At 36.9% G+C, this 18946-nt stretch overlaps 1 protein-coding gene across 5 annotated transcripts in view; it reads left to right on the plus strand.

Annotated features, from left to right (window-relative positions):
• The first annotated feature begins 1050 nt into the window (after positions 1-1050).
• ZNF143 (zinc finger protein 143) overlaps positions 1051-18946 on the plus strand; it is a 34289-nt gene continuing 16393 nt past the window's right edge. Inside the window, exons 1-7 of one of the 5 annotated variants that reach the window (XM_018076018.3) lie at positions 1051-1197; positions 9191-9321; positions 10062-10154; positions 10612-10695; positions 10891-10971; positions 12016-12212; positions 15802-15876. In XM_018076018.3, coding sequence (XP_017931507.1) covers positions 9198-9321; positions 10062-10154; positions 10612-10695; positions 10891-10971; positions 12016-12212; positions 15802-15876 — 654 coding nt within the window. In that variant the 5' untranslated portion in view covers positions 1051-1197; positions 9191-9197. The remainder of the gene's footprint in view (positions 1198-9190; positions 9322-10061; positions 10155-10611; positions 10696-10890; positions 10972-12015; positions 12213-15801; positions 15877-18946) is intronic. The other 4 variants (XM_018076019.3, XM_029961041.1, XM_029961042.1 and 1 more) reach the window with 4 other exon arrangements.

Raw genomic sequence — 18946 nt, forward strand, 5'->3', positions numbered from 1 at the left:
TATTTGCAAGTTAGTTGGTGTTGCCCATATTTTAAGCATATACACGCTGAGCTAATGTACTACACAGACTTTCACTGAATGTATTTAGATGTACTGTTTTTCAATTTACATTTGTAATGTGGTTTTGGCAATCCAATAGACTGCCCGTTCAGTTCCTGAAATACAAGCCTGGCTTAAAACACTGCCGTTAACTGTCATGGCTAATGCTGATACATCTCTAATGCAGTTATCAGATTACTAATTAACTCCTAACCACACAAAAAAACCCACTCAAAATTCCTTCTTTTGTTGGCAGTCTCAGTGGATTTGCAGGATTTGAAAGGGCATGGCCAGGATTAATTTGTTTTGGTGATGTAAATAAGTCACTTCTGTGATTTCTTGACAATTAAGAAAGAAGTCTGTTTGACATTAAAGTAAAACATGGATAGAAATAGTGGTCTCAGTTGCTTTCAGATTTTTAGCCCTTAAGTATTCACCTATTCACCAGATGTTCCCAGTTTTATTTAAATCACTGATATAACTGGAAGGTTTATGATTTAAGGATTAAGTAGCTCCCTGAAGTACTTCAGAAATTAACTGAATCTTTTTTTTTTTTAACTGCAAATAGGCATTATTGTTTCTAGGAGTAATTTGGATACAATTCTGACACACATCACCTGGATACCTTTTTGATATAGTCAGCGTTTTAGGTATATATACACTTGATGTCAAAAACAAACAAACAAAACAAACAAACAGAAGCCAATTTTTTTAAAAACACACAGTTTCATCTGTTAAGTGCTTTAAATACATTTCTCACTTCATGACTTTCAGGGTGAAACTTCACTGGAATGAAATCTTGTGCTTTCTCTCATTAGTGTACTGAAAAATTATTTTAAGTTTGGGTGTTCTTTTCATCTTTGTCAATCACATTGTAGATTTTTTTTCAGATAATCACATAACCTACCATAGTTTCAGGCTTTTTTTCCCTGAATTTGCACTTTATAATTATTTATCTCTACTTTTTTTTACTCTTAAAACTCAAGTGATTTATTACCAGTTAGTCTACAGTAAAGAAAATGAGGTTTGTTTTTTTTTTAGTAAAGGTGTACCTGAGCATTAATAATACAGGTTTGGCCAAGAGAGAAGAAACATGACTTAGCTTTGAGCAGGGAATATTACCTGGGTTGAGAGAAACTTGATGGCCTGTTTTGGTAGGTGAGTTCCATTGTTCCTGCTGCAGTAGGTCTGCAGGCCATTCCATGCACGCAGCCAAGCATTCCCAGTGTTTTTAGTCTCCCCTGAATTGGGTGTTTTGGTACAGATTATGTGGATGACCCTTTCTCAAGCCAGACCTCTGCAGCACTGTACTACACCTAATACCTCTAATTACTGCATTGCTCATTGACGAGGTGCATTAGTACACTTTGGTACTTTATTAATAAAGTTTTCAGAATCCTGCTGTCTCTGCCTCTGCAAACAGTGCTGTACAGATCTCAGTTGCTTGTCAGCTTCCACGCAGGATTTTTGGAATCCGTGCTGTCGGAAGACTCCTAAATTGTTCCAAACTGCTGGCTGAAGGCTGTGCTGCCCACTGGGGTAGTCACTTGGAAGCAGTCTTGCTGTAATAGTGCACCCAAGGCAGATGTGGTCATGGAACTGGGTGTCTGCTGTGAGGTGCTTGTCCCAGAGCTGCAGCAGGAGTTTAATTAGCTTTCTGTCAACACTGCTGACAGCTCACATGCTGGTGGAACTACTTTGGTCTCCTTTGATTAACCAGTAATTTCTTCTCTCGTATATCCAAGAAGCACGTGAAGTAAGCAAACATATTTGGGATCAACCTGAGTGTTTTCTACACGTGTAGGACTTCTTGGTGGGTGGCTTTTGGATTTGCCTGTGTTTAAATGCCATACATTTGGAAATAATAGCAACCTAAGCACTCCCACAGTGTGAAATTACACACATATGCATCATCTCATAATATTATATATAAAGTGCCTACATTGATCTCTGACAATAGGTTTAACGTTCACAATTTGTAGATGGTATTTGCCATGTAAACTGTATGGTAATGACTTTTTGGGGAAAAAGACTGCTGGAACATATAGTAATTTTGTGAGGCTAAATATGGTTCTCACTGCCCAAGTTTTCACTGCTCTCACTGAAGTCAGACTTGTGCATTGTTATGGCAGTGATAAATTTGGTCTTGCATTTATCTCTTATTTTGGAAGAGATACCAACACTGTGGCAGTGAATTAGTCTTGAACTGCATTATTATCAGGATGTATCTCTTGTGGAACAGAAGAGTTGAAATACTGTAAAAAGGAGCCTTCAGTTTGACTGCAAGCCTCTGCTTTGGGCACCTGAGTCTCTGGAGGTAAGCTGTGCTGCCACCCTGAGCATGTACATCGAGCTTATGCAGTTGGCAGTGCTGTCAGTCTTGGTCAGGTTCTTTTCCAGGGCCAGGCTTAGAGCCCATGGTTTATAATTCACACACCTTTACCATGTAGAAAATTAGAAAATGATTGTGTAATTTGCTGTTAAATTGCATATCTTGCCCCTTTATCTGAATCCAACTATTGTTACCAAATTCCGTAGTAGAGATTTTTATTCTGTTTCAGCCTTGTTTCTATTTTATCGTGTGGATGATTAATGTGGTGGAAACTGATGTTTAATTATGTTTTACATTTACAAAAGACTGGAGAAGGTACAGTAAAAGACACTGAGATGATATGAGAAGTATTTAGAAGTGCCTGACATTAAACAGTCTGTTATATTTATTTGTTGGAAGTCAGTCTGAATGATTACAGCATAAACCCCAATGTTTCAGTGCAGTGATAAAGTACTGGAAAAGGTAAGGGCTGTTGATGAAAAAAGAAATCCATGTCTATTGAAGCACCCACAGGATCTAGATTTCATTTCTGACCCTGCTCCAGATTTCTCCTGTAATACTGGAAAAGATTAACAAAAGGTTAATCATAGGGGAACAGAAGTAAGATTGTAAAGTCTTTAGTTCTCCCATGTTTGTATTTCTAAGCTTATAGGTGACAAATGACTTCATGTAATTAGTAAAAAAAAAAATGCTGAAAGTCCTCTTGGGTCCTCTAAAAAAACTTTGTGTGGACAAGCAATTTTCCAGTCCATGCCATACATTTTTTGCATTGAGACCCAGAAGGCTATACTGCATATGAATTATGAATTGAAGTGTATTTGACCAGATTGTTAATTGTAGGTACTAATTTTGGTTTTTCACAAATGTTTGTTACTCTGACTAGTTTTGTGAAATTACTGATATTTGCGATCATGTCAGTTGTTAAGGGCCCTAATGCAGCCAGTATCCAATTCAGAAAAAGCTTAATTACATTACTGTGCTGACATACTTGAACTGATTTTGGGATCCAGCTTTGTCAAACATGGGAGTGCTGTTTTCTAAAATTTCTTAATGAAAGTTCTACTGCTATGAAGTTATGTGTCATTTGCTGTCTTACTTTTCCTGATTGGTTTTTATTTGCTACTTTTATAAATTTTATAAAATTACAATGGTTTTGTACATTATTTAGAAGTGTATTAAAAATAAAAGTGATGTTTCTTTTAAAATGAAATAAGTGGGTATTATTTCAAACTTCTCAGTGCTGTCTTCGCGATGGGAGTGAACAATGACAAGGTTACTGAATGTCTGGAGTAGCTTTTTTCCTGTCTGTCTTTCCCAATTCTTTCCGCACATTCAAGATTGTATTTTATAACAGTAAGTTTTCCATGACTGCTATTACAAACTTTATTCCATTTCCTGTTAATTATCCTCTGAGCATCATCTTTTTTTCTCTAAGGAGTTTCTGCTATTGCAGGTTTTTTCCTTTGTCCAGCCGTGCAGTGATATAGTCATTCTTTAAATGATGAATTCCTGCTACTTTTCAGTTTCACTGGGGGCTTCCCATGCAGTACTTCCTCTCAGCTGCTGGAGTTCCCAAGTGCCCCGAGTTCCCTTTCTGCTCCATGGCAGCCATGCTCTCTTCCAGCTCTTCCCTCACTTTTTAGCTGCCTGAGTCCACCTGCTGTGCCTTAGTTGCTTGATTCCTGGTTTTAGTGGAGATTCCTCTTTCCAGTTGCTGAATTGAGTTTACATAAAAACCACTCTTTTAACATTGCATCTTTTCTCCAAAACAAGTGATGGCACCCAGATGTTATTTGAGTGTTAGTGGGGAAAAATATAAGAGGTGGTCTCTAGATGGGCAACTTGATGAAGTCTTCATGAAAAATACTTTATTTTTAACCACCTCCCCTGAGTGTTGAGAATTTAGCATGTGCCTGAGTTCACAGTTTTTTCTGTTCAGATAATTTGCAGGGGGGAAAGGGGTGGTTTGGGATTTTTTGGTGGTTTGGGGGTTTTTTTTCAATAAAAATTGTCCCTGTGCACTTAATCTGTCAGTGTTATATTGGGGTTACTGGCTGTTGCTTCCTTCTATCAGACACTGTTTTCAGTTCAGAGATTTTTAGTCTAACTTTTTTGTCTGGGGCTGACTTTTTTTGAGAAGTATTCTAACCACCTTAAAGAATGGTAAGATTTTTCTCTGCATGAATACCATAGGAGTATTTTGGTGACTAATTGTTTCAGGAATGCAAGATGTGTTACTGTCCTTGTGAAAGTCTTCCTGAATACCATTAACGTGCCTTTGAAAATTGCAACTTGAGTATGGTCTGTGAAGATTTGCAACAGAGTTCAGGAAGTCAAGTCTCAAATTTTCACTTCAGTGAGTACTTCATGACTGAGCCTGTACTTGTCTTTTCTGTAGGACAGCTCTTAAGGTTGAGCAGAACACATATGCTGCCACACAGGCCGCACCCCAGGGTTCCTGTCTTTTCCTAAAAATGGGTGCTTTCAGCTGTTTTTCAACTAATGAGTTGCAGTATTTGCAGTGGGTAAAGGAAATTTTCCCAGATTTTTGCAGACAAAACTTCTGACAGGTTTAAAGAAAAATGCTTAGTGATGCAAATGCACAGAAATAAAAGCAATGAGGTGGGTTAGGGGAAAAAAGCTGGTGAGATCCAGACTGGAAAAAGGATGGAGACAGATATGCTGGAAGCTCAGGAGAAAGCAGCATATAAGCCAGTTAGGGGAAAAGAGAGTGGAAGAGAGTGACTGAGGTGGACGTAAGGGAAGAGATTCGAGTTTGGTGAAAACAGACTGGTTTAGAAAAAGCAAAGAAAATTCAAATACATTTGGAGGGTGGATGATATACCAGCAGAATGGGGATACTGTTTTAAGTGTGTGCATTATGAAAATTATCCTAGAGCAGTTAAAGTTGGAAGGGACTTGCAGAAGTTATCTGCCCTGATCGAGGCAGATCTCATTAGACCGGGTTGCCCAGGGCTGTGTCAAGTTGAGTCTTAAACACCTGCAAGGATGGAGAGCCCATAACGTGTCTTGGCAATCTGTTCCTGTATTTGACCACTCTTACAAAATAATGCTGTAGCAGCAATCTCTGACAGGACGATCGTTTCTCTACAGGCCAGCTTTACATCTTTCCTTATTCTCAGAGCTCATAGCCCTGTCTGGTTAGTCTGTGTTCTCCACTGGGGAGAAGGAAGAGAGGCTGAAAGGGAGCAGCACTCTTGGCTGAGGGTTCTCCTCCTGCACAGCAGTGACAGAGCAAAACTGCTGTCACCAAAAAGGGAGTGAGAGCTGGGGGTTGCTGTCTGGGAGGGTTCCAGTGCTCCAGCCTGTTATGAGGAATGTGCTTCCAAGGTGGGTCTAAACATGAAATCTCTTAAATCATAGAGGCAGGGAGGTGATAGACAGTGGTGTGATGGGCATGTAGAACAGACCAGCACTAAGAGAAGACTTGGAGGCTGGTGCAGAAGGAGCTGGTGTGGACGTGGAAGTATTTTAGATTGTTCTGATAAGAAGGGTGAGATTATATTTGGGAAGAGGGATGTCCTGGAAATTTGGTATCATAGTAAGACTGACTGAAGAAGGAAATTAGTACTTCAAGGAGAAGGGATGGAGCTGAGAGTAAGAAACTTAGTGGAAGGACAGAAGATTGGGAAAAGGATATATTGGAAGGGATCATTTAAAGTAGCTAAAACTGGGAGAAAGCAACAATACAGTCTGTGTAAGTTACTGTGTAAGATGGTAGTGATTGTCCAGATCATGTGGAATAGAGGAAAATAGTAGACATTGCTCTGTGTGCAGCAGTTCACTTTGGTTCTTTTCAAATGTGTGATACTTGTTAGTCAGCAATGCTACAGTAACAAACACTGAAACAATTTAGACAAATACTATTGCTCCTTCAGCCCTTGAATTTATCTTGTATTAGATTTCTTCCAAAATAGCTACTGACCCCTTAAGCCATTGGTTCTGCTCAGACTCTGTCAGAACTGTGTAGCTGTCTGTGCTGATGGGATTCCTCACTCCTGCCCCAAAGGTGAGAGAAGAGCCCTAAGCCCTGGAGGAATACTCATCAGGCTTACCTGAGCTGAAAGGCCTTTGAGGAGCAGTCCCTGCTGGAATTGTTTCACTGTACAGTTCTAGTCAAAACCAGTGGTTGTGTAGCCTTTCTTTGCTGTGTGAAATGGTCTGGCTGTTTTGCAACCTGCTTCCATGAGGTGTCCTGAAGATTCAGTGAATGGAAAATACTGACACCACAGACCTCTGTTAGCAGTTAAGAAGACAGACCAGACCCTCTGTGCACCACTAGCGTATAATACCATAATTACTTAATTTAACTTCCTACAAGCTGGCAGTACTCCAGAGAATCAGTCCTTCAGACTCGTCTGGAATAAATCTCATTTTGCTGCTAGTTTTTTTAACTGCATCAGTTCTCTGATCTTATTTGCTACATAATACATGAGTGCTGAGAGTAGGGCCACTTCAGTGCCTGGCTAGGCTGATTCTGGTTAGGCTACAGCATGTTGTCCCATTTTTAGTTTGCAAGCAAAGTGCTTCTTAAGTATTTTCTCTCTATTTTGAGATTGGGGGTCATGAGTATTAAGGAAAGAAGTTACTTGTCCAAAGGCACTGATGTGAAGATCGCAGAGGAAGAGGTTGAACTCAGGATCTCTTACGTCCTCATACAATTCCTTGTCCCTTAGATTATAGTATCCAAAAAAACTTTGCTATTTCATTTTCTTCAGAAGCATCTAGTATAAGAGTGATTTAGTCTGGATGACTTCTCTGCACTGGCTCTTTTTTGGTTGTATTAGAACTCTTTTAGTGGCCTCATTTTCTGTAAAAGCTTTTCATGAAAAGGATGCTGGGAAGAATTACCCATCTTCTCTTGGATGTTAAAAAAATCTCTCACACCCATTTTGAATTATATTTTGGTTTCTATCTTAATTGTATTTTCTTTTCAATGCCAGAGTTATTCCAGGTTCAAATTCCATATTACAGAAAAGTATTTTAATCTTCTTTATGTTCCAGGTAGAAATTATGTAGGATTTTAATCTTGGAAGGCATATTTCTTACTGATAAACTGATCATTAGTCATGTTTTTTTTCTTGTATGATTTTCCATGTAGCACACGAAAGCAGGAGGCTTAAAACCTTCTCAAAGGTACCCTTTCTTTCTACTTTCTTTTTTAAATTCTATCTTTTCCATTAACTGGGCTCTTTAACAGTTACACACGCTGTCAGTAATATCCTCATACCTGCCAAGGGGATTTTGACTCCACTTGGTGTAACAGCACATTAAAAGTTAGCGGGGTTTGGGCTGTGGGAACACACTGATTTGTGCACAGCCCTGGCTGAAGCCCTTCACGTGGCCAGAGCTGCTGCTTGTGCCTCGGCTTGTCCTCTGCTCAGGCTAAGAAACTGCCTGCAGCTCTAGGAAATAGTCTGGCTCACTATGTACACTTGGATGTATTTGGAAAACATGACTTGGGTATAACTTTCGACTACTAAATGAGTGTACCGACCTTTTAAATACTGCAGGCATGCTGGAGTACCTACATGGTCTAATTTTGCATTCCTTATTTACTTTCAGTATAGGCATGGTTTTCTCAGTGGTCTCTGAGACTGTTGATGAATTGTCCAAGGGCAGATTTCCGAGAGTTAAAAATAGTTTAGTTATTTAGAAATGTAATCATAAGTAAATTAAAAACCTTAGATTATTCTTCTCTGCCTTGAATTATAAACCAGCAGGTCATAGAACCATAGTAGGATTGAATGCTGTGATTGTTTATCTGTAACCTTTCTGTGAGATTATCTAACTGCTTCTTACTGTAAGAAAAACTCTCGACTATCAAGAGGTTGGAGAGGGGGGAATGTAATGCTCTGTAGCCTAGATTCCAGTTCCATGTGATGTTTTTTTTTCCCCTCACTTTTCATCCACATCTAAGTGGATGTCACATTAACTAAAGGGCTTGCAGAACTCAGTTGGTTTTATGTGTGGTCAAGTTTTTTTCTCCCTGTGGTTAAAGCCAACATCTGAGTTAGCAGAATGCAATGTTGTATATTTCCTTTATAGCTTCTTAATTTAGTAATACTGAAAATTTTTAAAAGCCTTTCAGGTTCAGTAAACTTATAAATCTCACATATTGAAACCTGCCTGGGTAAAAAATCAGTATCCAAAGGGATGGCTATATCTGGTTCTGTGAGATAAAGCAGTCACTCCCTAGTCACTATGCTGTTGTCTAAGTAACACATTTCATCATGAGATACTTCACTATTTTCAAGGACAGATTTTTTTTTTTTTTAATTTAAACAGAAACCTTTCTGAAAAGTCTAGGGAAACAGCTGGATCATTCTGTTAGACTTACTAATGAAGTGTGTATTTCCCAGTGTGTGCTAGTTTCTATCTGGCACTGGAGAGATGTTTAATTTATGCAGGTAAAGGTCCGCTGTTGTCAGCTATATTTTAATTCTGGGGACAAACAGATACCATTACTTATACTGTAATTACCACCATTACTCTTTCTACATTGGTTAAATAATTTATATTTAACTGAAATCTAAATGTGGTGGATGCACTATAATTTAGTAACTACTACCTGAAGTCCTTAACAGCTTAGTTAATGCAGGAGGTAATGTTTACTTATTTCAGATAACTTTTATTCCTTGGAAGTATTTTCCAAGTAAGTCAATAATTCTTTGCATCTTTTTTATGTAAAACATAACAAAATATTTGTAGCAGCTGTATAAAAATCACATTAAACTGGGATTAACTGGTTCTGGTTCTGTATTTAAATTTTCTACTTTGTGAATGCTTTCTTTCTAGGTAGACAATGTTATTAGCTCAGATAAATCGAGACTCTCAGGGAATGACTGAATTTTCTGGAGGAGGAATGGAGGCCCAGCACGTGACTCTGTGTCTAACAGAAGCTGTAGCTGTGCAAGGTGAACCTTCAGGTTAAAATATCTCTACATTATTGTGTCTTTCCTCTTTGAAACTCAGATAAAACTCTAAAATTCATGTGCATTTGAAATGAAAAATCTAACAGACAATAGTTAACTGAGATTCACTAATTTAATTCTGAAAGGAAACTATCTCTTAATTAAGAGAACAGAAGTGTAAATGTGCCAAAATGCAAAATATAAAATCTGATTTTATTCTCAGTATAGTCTTACTGTTTTATACTTTGTAACTTCAGTTCATATCTGTGTATTAAACAAGTTTTAAAATAGATTAATGACCTGAGACTGGCTTAAACTTAATGTTTTCTGACAGCTTTATTATGATTTTACATGATTACAAACTCTTTCTCGTATTTTAATCTAAATAGTTTTGTGTGTATCAATGACAGTTAGTGTTGTACAAAACAAAATTATCAATACAAGTATATCTATTGTTAATTAATTGTTAACTCTTGTGGCCTAATTTGTAGTTATTTATTTTGTGTCATTGTATATTTTTTTAGTTAAGGAAAATAACATTTTAGCTGTCACGTTTACAGAGCAAAATCTTGAACGTATGACCCAAATATGTGGTCAAGGTTCAAAAACCAGAAGGCAAGTAAGCACTACTTGCCATTATTATTTCTGATGTCAGTATGCTTTAAGGGGATGTAATAATTTATGGAGATCTTTAAGTTGAGATTTTTAGGGTTTGATGCTGGTTATAGTGAACATGAATTTTTTTTCCCTGCCAGATGGGGACAACTTAGAAAACATGGAAGGTGTAAGTTTGCAAGCAGTTACCCTGGCTGATGGCTCCACTGCTTACATACAGCACAATTCTAAAGGTATATAAAGGACTGGAAGTTGATGAATATTGAAATGGTATCCCCTTTTTAGCCCTCTCGTTGGAGTTTAAAGTCAGGGAAAATCCGTACAATTTTATGAAGTTCCAATTCCAGTTGGAAATTACAGGTATTACAGTAATAGTATAAAATAATTATTTTTTTCTGCTACTAATAAGATGCAAAAATTAAATTCAGAATATAAGTCAAACAAAAGCGAAGTGATCTTTATAGTTCAAACCAAAATATCAACATTCTGCCTACTGGACAGGACAGCAGACCTTTTTCATTTTTATAATACCAGAATTTTAAAACCTCCATACAGTCACACTGTGCTTACTCTTTACCAAACATTATTTCTTGCTAATATTTTATTTATATTTTAATCCGGAAAGTATCAACTGTGTGTTTAAACTGTGTTAGACAATTAGAATTCTTAAAAATATTCTATATATTTCAGATGGTAAATTAATGGATGGCCAAGTAATTCAATTAGAAGATGGTTCTGCTGCTTATGTTCAACATGTACCTATGTCTAAAAGCAGTAAGTGCAAGTGTATTACTGATAAATATTGATATCAATTAATTAACAGTCGTGATAATAGCTTGATTTCTTATTGTAATGGAAACAGTCATTAAGAGATCTTAGGTATTTTGTAATCCTAGGTATTTAGTGTTTAATCTTTCCAACTAAGGTATTCCTCAGACTATTGTTGAAGTTCTGTAATTCTGTGAACAGGGGACAGCTTGCGCCTGGAAGATGGACAGGCAGTTCAGCTGGAAGATGGAACTACGGCCTTTATTCATCACACCTCGAAAGGTAACTTCCTTTTTTGAAGTGTGATTCGTTACATTAGTGTTCAACAGAACTTCAGCAGTATCAAATACGATACTCTTGTAAACTATCATGTTAGGTAGTGTGATTCCCACTGTAAATTACTTGTTGCCTTTACTTTGTGACATCTGAAAATTGTTGAAATGAGACTGGTTCGGTTCCCTTTTTGGGTCTCATATAACAGTTGTAAACAGAATCCAAACCAGCATATTCCACATTTTTTTTAACCCAGGGTCACATTAGAGTAAGTGTATGTCATGTTAGTAGGGAATGTAAGACCTTATACAGATGTCAGCAATAATTGCATGTGAAAATGGAAGAGAAAGAATTAGGTAAGAATCAGTCAATCCTGCTTGAGCTAAAGAATGTAGAGATTGGCTTACATTTTAAAGATCATGCTATTGATGACTTTGCCATTAGACAGTAGGGCAGAAATGTGACAGCTGGCAGTCAAGAATGCAAATGTATTTATTCCAAATGATAACTTATGTTTCTGTAGAAGATGATTATACTAGTCCTGGAAATAATACCACTTCTCTAGAAAAAGTGATCAAGTATATATTTTAGGTCTGTTTAAACCAGTGTGACAATACCAGGAGGAGAGAATGTAATAAAAAAATTTTTTGTTAAAAGTAATCATATAGTTTATGTGTTTCTTTGCATATTTGCATGATTCTGTTCTTAAAATTATCAGATCTACAAATTATAAAATCTGAAGTATTATCAATACATGTCACTTTTATTGTGAGTGGATATGAAATGGAAAGCATTTCCTTTGTAAATAAAGACCAATATAAATTTTTGTTTGTACTTTCATAAGTGCAGAAATAAAACTATAGGAGGTATTGTCTTGAAAAACATTTCCTCAGTGCTATTCATAATGTTATTTTAAATGTTTATATTTCTCATATATTTCATATGTATTTATGAGTTCAGGAGACATTTTCTAAAGAGCAGTAGTCTCCCATGTAACATGCAGACATTGCTGTTCCTTTTAGAATCCTAACACTTTGTAATACCCTTTCTCAGACAGTTATGACCAGAGTGCATTACAAGCTGTCCAGCTGGAGGATGGAACTACTGCCTACATCCACCACACGGTGCAAATGCCACAGTCAGATACCATTTTAGCCATTCAGGCTGATGGCACAGTGGCAGGTCTTCACACAGGGGATGCTGCCATCGACCCAGACACCATCAGTGCTTTGGAGCAGTATGCAGCCAAGGTACACTGAGAGATGTTTTCTCCATCCATAATGTTTTAGTGTAGCAGCAAAAGCCAACTGTCGTCTAAGAATTAAAATGATAATTAAGAGAATCTTAGACTCTTAGAAGAGAGAACACCAAATTGTCATGACAGTGCTTCACTATCATGAGCAGCTCCAGTGCATAGTGTTGTGGAAAAAAGAAAAAGTGAATGCTGAAGTCAGACCGATTTGGAAAGCAATTTACATAGCTAGATAATAATCTTCTCTATAATACAGCATTGCAAAGGAGCCTCTTGAAAGGACACTGTTTGGGGAGAAGGACAAAGTTAAATTATTCTTGTTGGCCACTAGTGCTGGATTTCTTTTTTTCCTGAATGGGAAGAGAATGGCCTGGTGTACAGGGCAAGGACAATGTATTGTATGAAGCATAAAACAGATAATTGACGGTTACTGAGTTTGGAAAAAACTTCTTTGATCCATACTTTCAATAGTAAAATGTAGTATGATGCTCAAAATTCATGCTGTTTGCTTACTGGTCTTCTGTAAAGCATGATATAAGTATAGTAATGGGTGATGCAACTTCAGGACTGTAGTTCAGCAGTGTCTCAGTTGCTGGATAATGACCATCAGTGCTTGTATTGCTCTGGAAAAAGAGTAGAATAAATTTTAAAATCTGTCTTCTAATGTCACTGAGAACTGTCAAATCCTAGGAGAAGGCCAGTTAGGATAAGTAAATGGCTTATGCACTATTCTTTCCATTAGGCTTCTGTCTGTTACAATTGAGAGATCCTAACACAGCCAGTCAAATTGTGTTGTGTTTGACTATGCCTTAACATTTCATAAAATAAAAGATAATTCAAGGTTAGTTGAATTGTAGTGACAAACTTTTACACTTTCTGTAACTACTGTTATGTTTAGGTTTAAATCAGTCATAACTTTGCCCTTCTTAACCAGCAACTACATTAATCATAATTTCTGATAAGTTTCTGTTTTGAGAAGGTGGAGAAGAAACAGAAGAAATGCAAGTGAATTTGCATTTTTGCCCTGTTTATCTCAGTATGTCTTTTTTTTTTAATTCTGTAATGTGAATTTGTTTTCTGTAGTTCACTTGTGTCTACATTTAGGAAAAATTCTATTTATTTTCTTTAAACTTTCATCTCAGAACTTTATTCTGAAAGGTACTGCTCAAACCTCTGGAGAAAGTCAGTAGAAGTGAGTTTCCAAGTACTACACCTGGTTTACTTACAAAAGCAAATAATAGCTCACTGGTCACAACCCCAAAAGGAGAATTGTAGTTTTGGGATTCTACTCCATGTCTCTGTACACTTCACAGTGAGGCAATGTACACTTTCCATAGCAGCTTTTCAATGTTATAGACACGTTGAAAAAGGTACAGGAAGAAATTAAATACATGAGGTAATTGTATGATAGGATCTTATAAAATTTTAAGTAGCACAAAGAAGAGTAGTGACTTGTCATTGTCTGTACCAGTTTCAGAGCTGGAAACATCAGATGAAACTCTCAGGTGATGGGTTCAGGAAAAACAAAGGAAGAATACTTTTTCAGAAAGCACAAAATCAAGCCACAGCACTGCTTGTAGGATATTGTGGATGCTAATATATCCCTGGATTCAAAGAGTAATTAGATAAATTCATAGAAGAAAAATGTGTCCATGGCTATTAGGTAGGAACATGTGACTTCTGGTTCAGGAAGTTCATAAGCCGCAAATTACTTGGAGGTTGGAAGAATATTTTAGGGAATGCATCACTACATGCTTGGCCTGTTCGTTTAGTATTGTCCAGCATCTGCTGCTGGCTGCTGTTGGAAGTGAAATGGTGCACTAGTATAGCCTTTAATTTGACTCACTGTAGGTGTTATGTTTTTAATTGAAGGCAGACTAAAACTTTCTTTAGAATATAAGACAGTCTTTTAGGAGGAACTCAAAGATCTGCCTTGGAATCCTTCCAGAATTCTCACAGTACGGCAAAAGAGAGGTTAAAAATTGGGTATTTTTTTTTTTAAGGTTTTCTTTTCAAAACTTAAAAGGGCAAAGAACATTTTAAAGGCAGGTTGGAGAGTGGTGGTTCTTCCGTTTTCCTGTCCTACGTAACAGGCAGAAACAGCAAAGATCAGTGAGCTGCCCAGGATCAGTACAGAAACTATAAGAGAGTTCATACAAAGAGATCCAAGGAGACTACACAGAAGCTCACTGGAAGTGGTGGAATATGTACATTTTTCATTGCCCCTCACTTCTCCTTCAGGCATGGTACTACTTGCTCACATCTTGCAAAACACGTGCAGACTTAACTATTGTCCTCTTAATTTTGAGCTGAGTCAATGCCACCTTCCTTCCAAAGCAGCCAAGGAAAAAAGAAAGAGATCCTTGCTCTTGGTGAACATAAAGTCAGGAGGTATGTGATAGAACTGTGAAGAGGTTACAACACATACTATCCTTCCATAAGCTCTTTTCCTGCAACATTATGGCTACTGGCAAAGTACAGTTCCTGGGATTTGTGCATGTCTCCACATATGCATGCACATTCTGTTTGGATCATTTGTTTCCAGGGGCATTTATGAAGTTCTAATTTCATTTCAGCAGTTGCTTTCTCAACCAACAACAGGAGTTTCAGGATGAAGTAATTTAAGTCTCCTTTCTGTGAAGGTTCTCTCCCTTCCCTTTAAAAATTCCACAGGAGAAGGTCCCATAATGGCTATTGTTTCCTCTAAAAAAAAAAGACACCCAAAAATTACCTGCTTTCAGACTGTTTGCAATCTCTTTGTAATGTAAACTTGCCTCTACTTGGGCACTTTCCTCTTCATTGTTTTACCTTGAAGGTGCATTAATCTTGGTCTTGAGTATAATGGATGCAGAGAGTATTGTGAATGCCTGTGCTTAATACAGAGGCCATTAAGGAATGGGAAACTATATAAAGTATACTTTAAATTAATTTTTTCTACAGTGACTAATAAGACTGTTCTTCGAGTTGCTGCATGTGAGAGAGTTGGGTTTGTTTGTTTTTTTTTAAACTGAGTAATTATATTTTTATTTAAATAAAAATGTCACATTAACATCTAATATTCTTTCATATATTTTTATAAGCTCCTTGGAAAGCAGAAATACCTTTCTTCTCCTGTAGAATGTTTTTAAAAACAAACCCATAGAGCAATACGTACCCATAGAGCAATGCTTAGCTGTTGTAATTTGACTAGTTCAAATTGAGATGTAATACATATTGTCTTAACTCCTTTGGAATCAAATTACCTGTGCTGTTCAAAACAAGTAATTTCTGCTTAATAGGGAGTGAGATAGATCCGTATTATGAAGGAATAAATGTTTCCTTTTTTTGTTCTGTTAGAACTTAGTATTGTTAAGTTTACAAAATTTATAAAACAACTTTGCACTCCCTTTTCCTGTCCTGTAATGCAGGTGCTGCATGTGGTGATTTTAGTTTTATGACAGCTAATGTACTACAGGATCACCATGTTTCAAGAGGGAGCTAGAGAGCTATGAAATAATAAGCCCTCAGGATCCATCTGTAACCCTCTGTCTTTCAAAGGAGTAAAAATAACCTGTAAATGTTTTTCCCATTTGAATTTTGTTTTTCAGGTGTCTATTGATGGAAATGACAGTGTCAGTGGCACAGGAATGATAGGTGAAAATGAACAAGATAAAAAAATGCAGGTATGTGCCCAATACAAAATAAGTCTATTAATTTCTTCTGTCTTCTCTGCCCAGCAAGGTGCATGATAGGTAGTCCTGTAACCATTAACTGGGGTCTGCTGCTGCCCCTCAGGAGTTTTAGGTCTCAAACCTATACAGATAGATTATATTATCTCACTTTGCACAAGATGCTGTCACAAGATTTTAAAAAGATCATCTAATACTTCCTGTTTTCTAGGGGTTTTTTTGTTAAAAGGTAATTGAAATTATGTTGGAGCTGTTCTCTCTTTGATGACTTATTTTGATTCCACTTGTCCTGTTAGGGTCTCTGCCTTTTATTGCAGGTCTTATAGGGAATCAGTAGATAAAATGTTGTTCCTAGTGAATGCTTAAAGAAGCAGAAAAATACTTCCATTTCTTATTCTGGATTCGTGTTGTTAGTATATAAAAATATAAAATCCTTTTCAATGTGAAAAGGTTATCTTAAAAGTTCAAGGGGTAATGGAAAATACAGGTGCAACTTATTAAGTCTCAAGCTGGTTTCTTTTCCCTGGAATCCTTAAAATTATGTATTTGACATAATATTTTATTAAAGGAAAAGACAAAGCAAAATGTATTTTGGGCTTAAAAGAGTTATGGCCAACAGCAAAAATAGTACTAAATCCTCTATACACTCACATGTTCAGATGAAAAAATCAAAACTAGAAAAGTCATTGCATTGAGAAACGTTTGCCCAGAGAAGCCCCATCTTTTCTTTGTGTTTAATTTAAGAAATAATGAACTAGATAAGGAGGAAAAATATCTTCCAACATAAAATACAGTATCTGTGATACAAGTTAGGTTCCACAACATTTAAAGCTGCAGACACTTTACTTTTGCCTGTGTGGCACGACTGTGGAAGGAGAGAATACGTAATACATGCATTATTTACTGTATCTTACTGTATTCAGAAAATGAAATTGAGAAATTCAGAGGGTTTGCACACTTGTAGGTTGGAATAGGGATACAACCCCAATAAAAGGTAAAATTCAAGGACAAGTAAGATAAGATCTTGGTTGGTTTTAACTGAAAGTAAGAGCCTATGAAGCAAAATTACCTGTGACCAGTATCCACTTAAATGTTGATTTTGGCCTCAGCCCCACACAAAGTAAATCTAAAGGTTGTTTTATCTTAGACATGTATGGCAACATATGTGCCGTATGGAAATGTACCAATCTTATGTTCCAAACAAAAAGAGATCTGGTATTTCAAAAGGTATTGAGGCTTAGTCTCAAATTCTGACTCATATAAGGTGTCTTCAGTTGGCCAACTGAAGGGGTCCAAAGCTATCAATTATGTATGAAAATACAAATCATGTTTATATCTTGATTTAAGTAGATACCTACTTGTAACTCATTCTGAATTAATATTACTTGGGATAAAATAAACTCATATTTACACGTAGAATTAAATAGATGTATATTTATGAACTTTTTAAGTCCAGAGGTAACAGCTGTAGTACTGCTAAGCAGTCATTTAGACTTGCATGTGGTTAGTGAGGTGTTTCACCAAAGAAAAAAGCATAAAACCTCTTTGTGATTTCTACATGTGGAAAAAAAGACTCTGTGTGCCCAAATGGATATCCTACAGTATTTCCTTTCAAGTCTGTCATACCCATCTGTTCGTAATACAGACTTCGGTTATATGATTCAGTATAAAAATCTTACCTGAGCTCTTTGTTACCTTTGTTTTTCTCCTGTGTTACCTATCTGAACTCAGGATGCATTTGTGATCTCTTAAAAATAGGGGTTTTTTTTAATTCTGTGTATTTAAAAGTATTTTGAAGCACACAGTTCCTCTCAGTAAGTTTCACATTATTATAAAGGTGCTTTATTTGCTACGTTCTTCTGACTTGGTGCCTCCTAACATCAGAATTTTTTAGTTTCCCTAATGCATTGTCTTTTAAGAACAGTAATTTTAATACTATATCTGTTCTTGTTGAATGATACTAACTGAATTCTTAATAATGCTCGAGTCATACCAACTAATGTATTGTGAAGAAACACATACTTCTGCAAACAGAACAAACTGGTTTGTTTGAACAAACCAGTGCTCATAATGTTAAACTGATTTTTTTTTTCCTCAGTGTTCTGTTTGATACAAAGAGGGGGAGAAAGAAAACAATCTTAACACTGGTAAAATTATATCTGGTTATTTCCTTACAGATATCAGCACTATAGAACTGTTTTCATTTTCTTTTAAGCTTTGGCATACTTCAGCTTTATAGCAGATCTCCACAAGTATACATATTTTACATGCTAAAACAACAAAATAGTAGTAGGTTTACTGATAGGAAAAAAAAAAACAGTGCTTCAGTGCAGGTGCTCAACCAAGAGTATTCTTTTTGATCCTTAATTTACTGAAGTGACTTCTGTGATTCATGCATCATAGGTTAAACAATAGTATAATAATGGGTTTCTTTATCCAGTAGGTTTTGTTTTTCTCCATGGTTCCAGAGAAGCTTTTCTGAAGTGATGGAGTTGAATGTTTCAGTTGCTTAAAAATTTTATATATAACTTTGCTTCCTTAGTCTTAAGAACAGTCTGAAGGTAACAGGGGGTATCCCATCCTCTCTGAAGTATCTGTAGGAATATTGTTCCCAGTCAAATTTCTGATCTATCTGAATGAGGAAATAGAGGTTGATGTGCAGTTGCAGGGCTGCAGTCTTGCTGGGATGAGAGGGATGTGGTGGGAGAATTCAGACAACTGAAGTGCTGTGATGGATGGATCCAGGCTCTTTAGTAAGGCCAGGTGGGGAAGGAGAGAAACAGGAGCTGCCCTTCATGTGGGAACAGCAGGACTGCAGAGGGCTCTGCTTTGAGATGGGTGATGGGTCAGAATGACCAGCATGGGTGGGTTGTGGTGGTTGTGGTCTGCTACAGAGTCCATGGTCAGGAAGAACATGAGGCCTTCTTCAGACAACTGGAAGAAACCTCATGTTCACAGGCCCACCTCTTCATAGGGAGTTTTAACAATCTCAGTATCTGCCAAAGGGCATCACAACAGGGCATGTGAAATCCAGGAGGATTCTGGAGTTCAGGGATGGCAACTG

The sequence above is a fragment of the Manacus vitellinus genome, unplaced genomic scaffold (assembly GCF_001715985.3).
Source record: "Manacus vitellinus isolate BGI_N305 unplaced genomic scaffold, ASM171598v3 scaffold_30_pilon, whole genome shotgun sequence".
In the NCBI taxonomy this organism is placed as follows: Eukaryota; Metazoa; Chordata; class Aves; order Passeriformes; family Pipridae; genus Manacus; species Manacus vitellinus.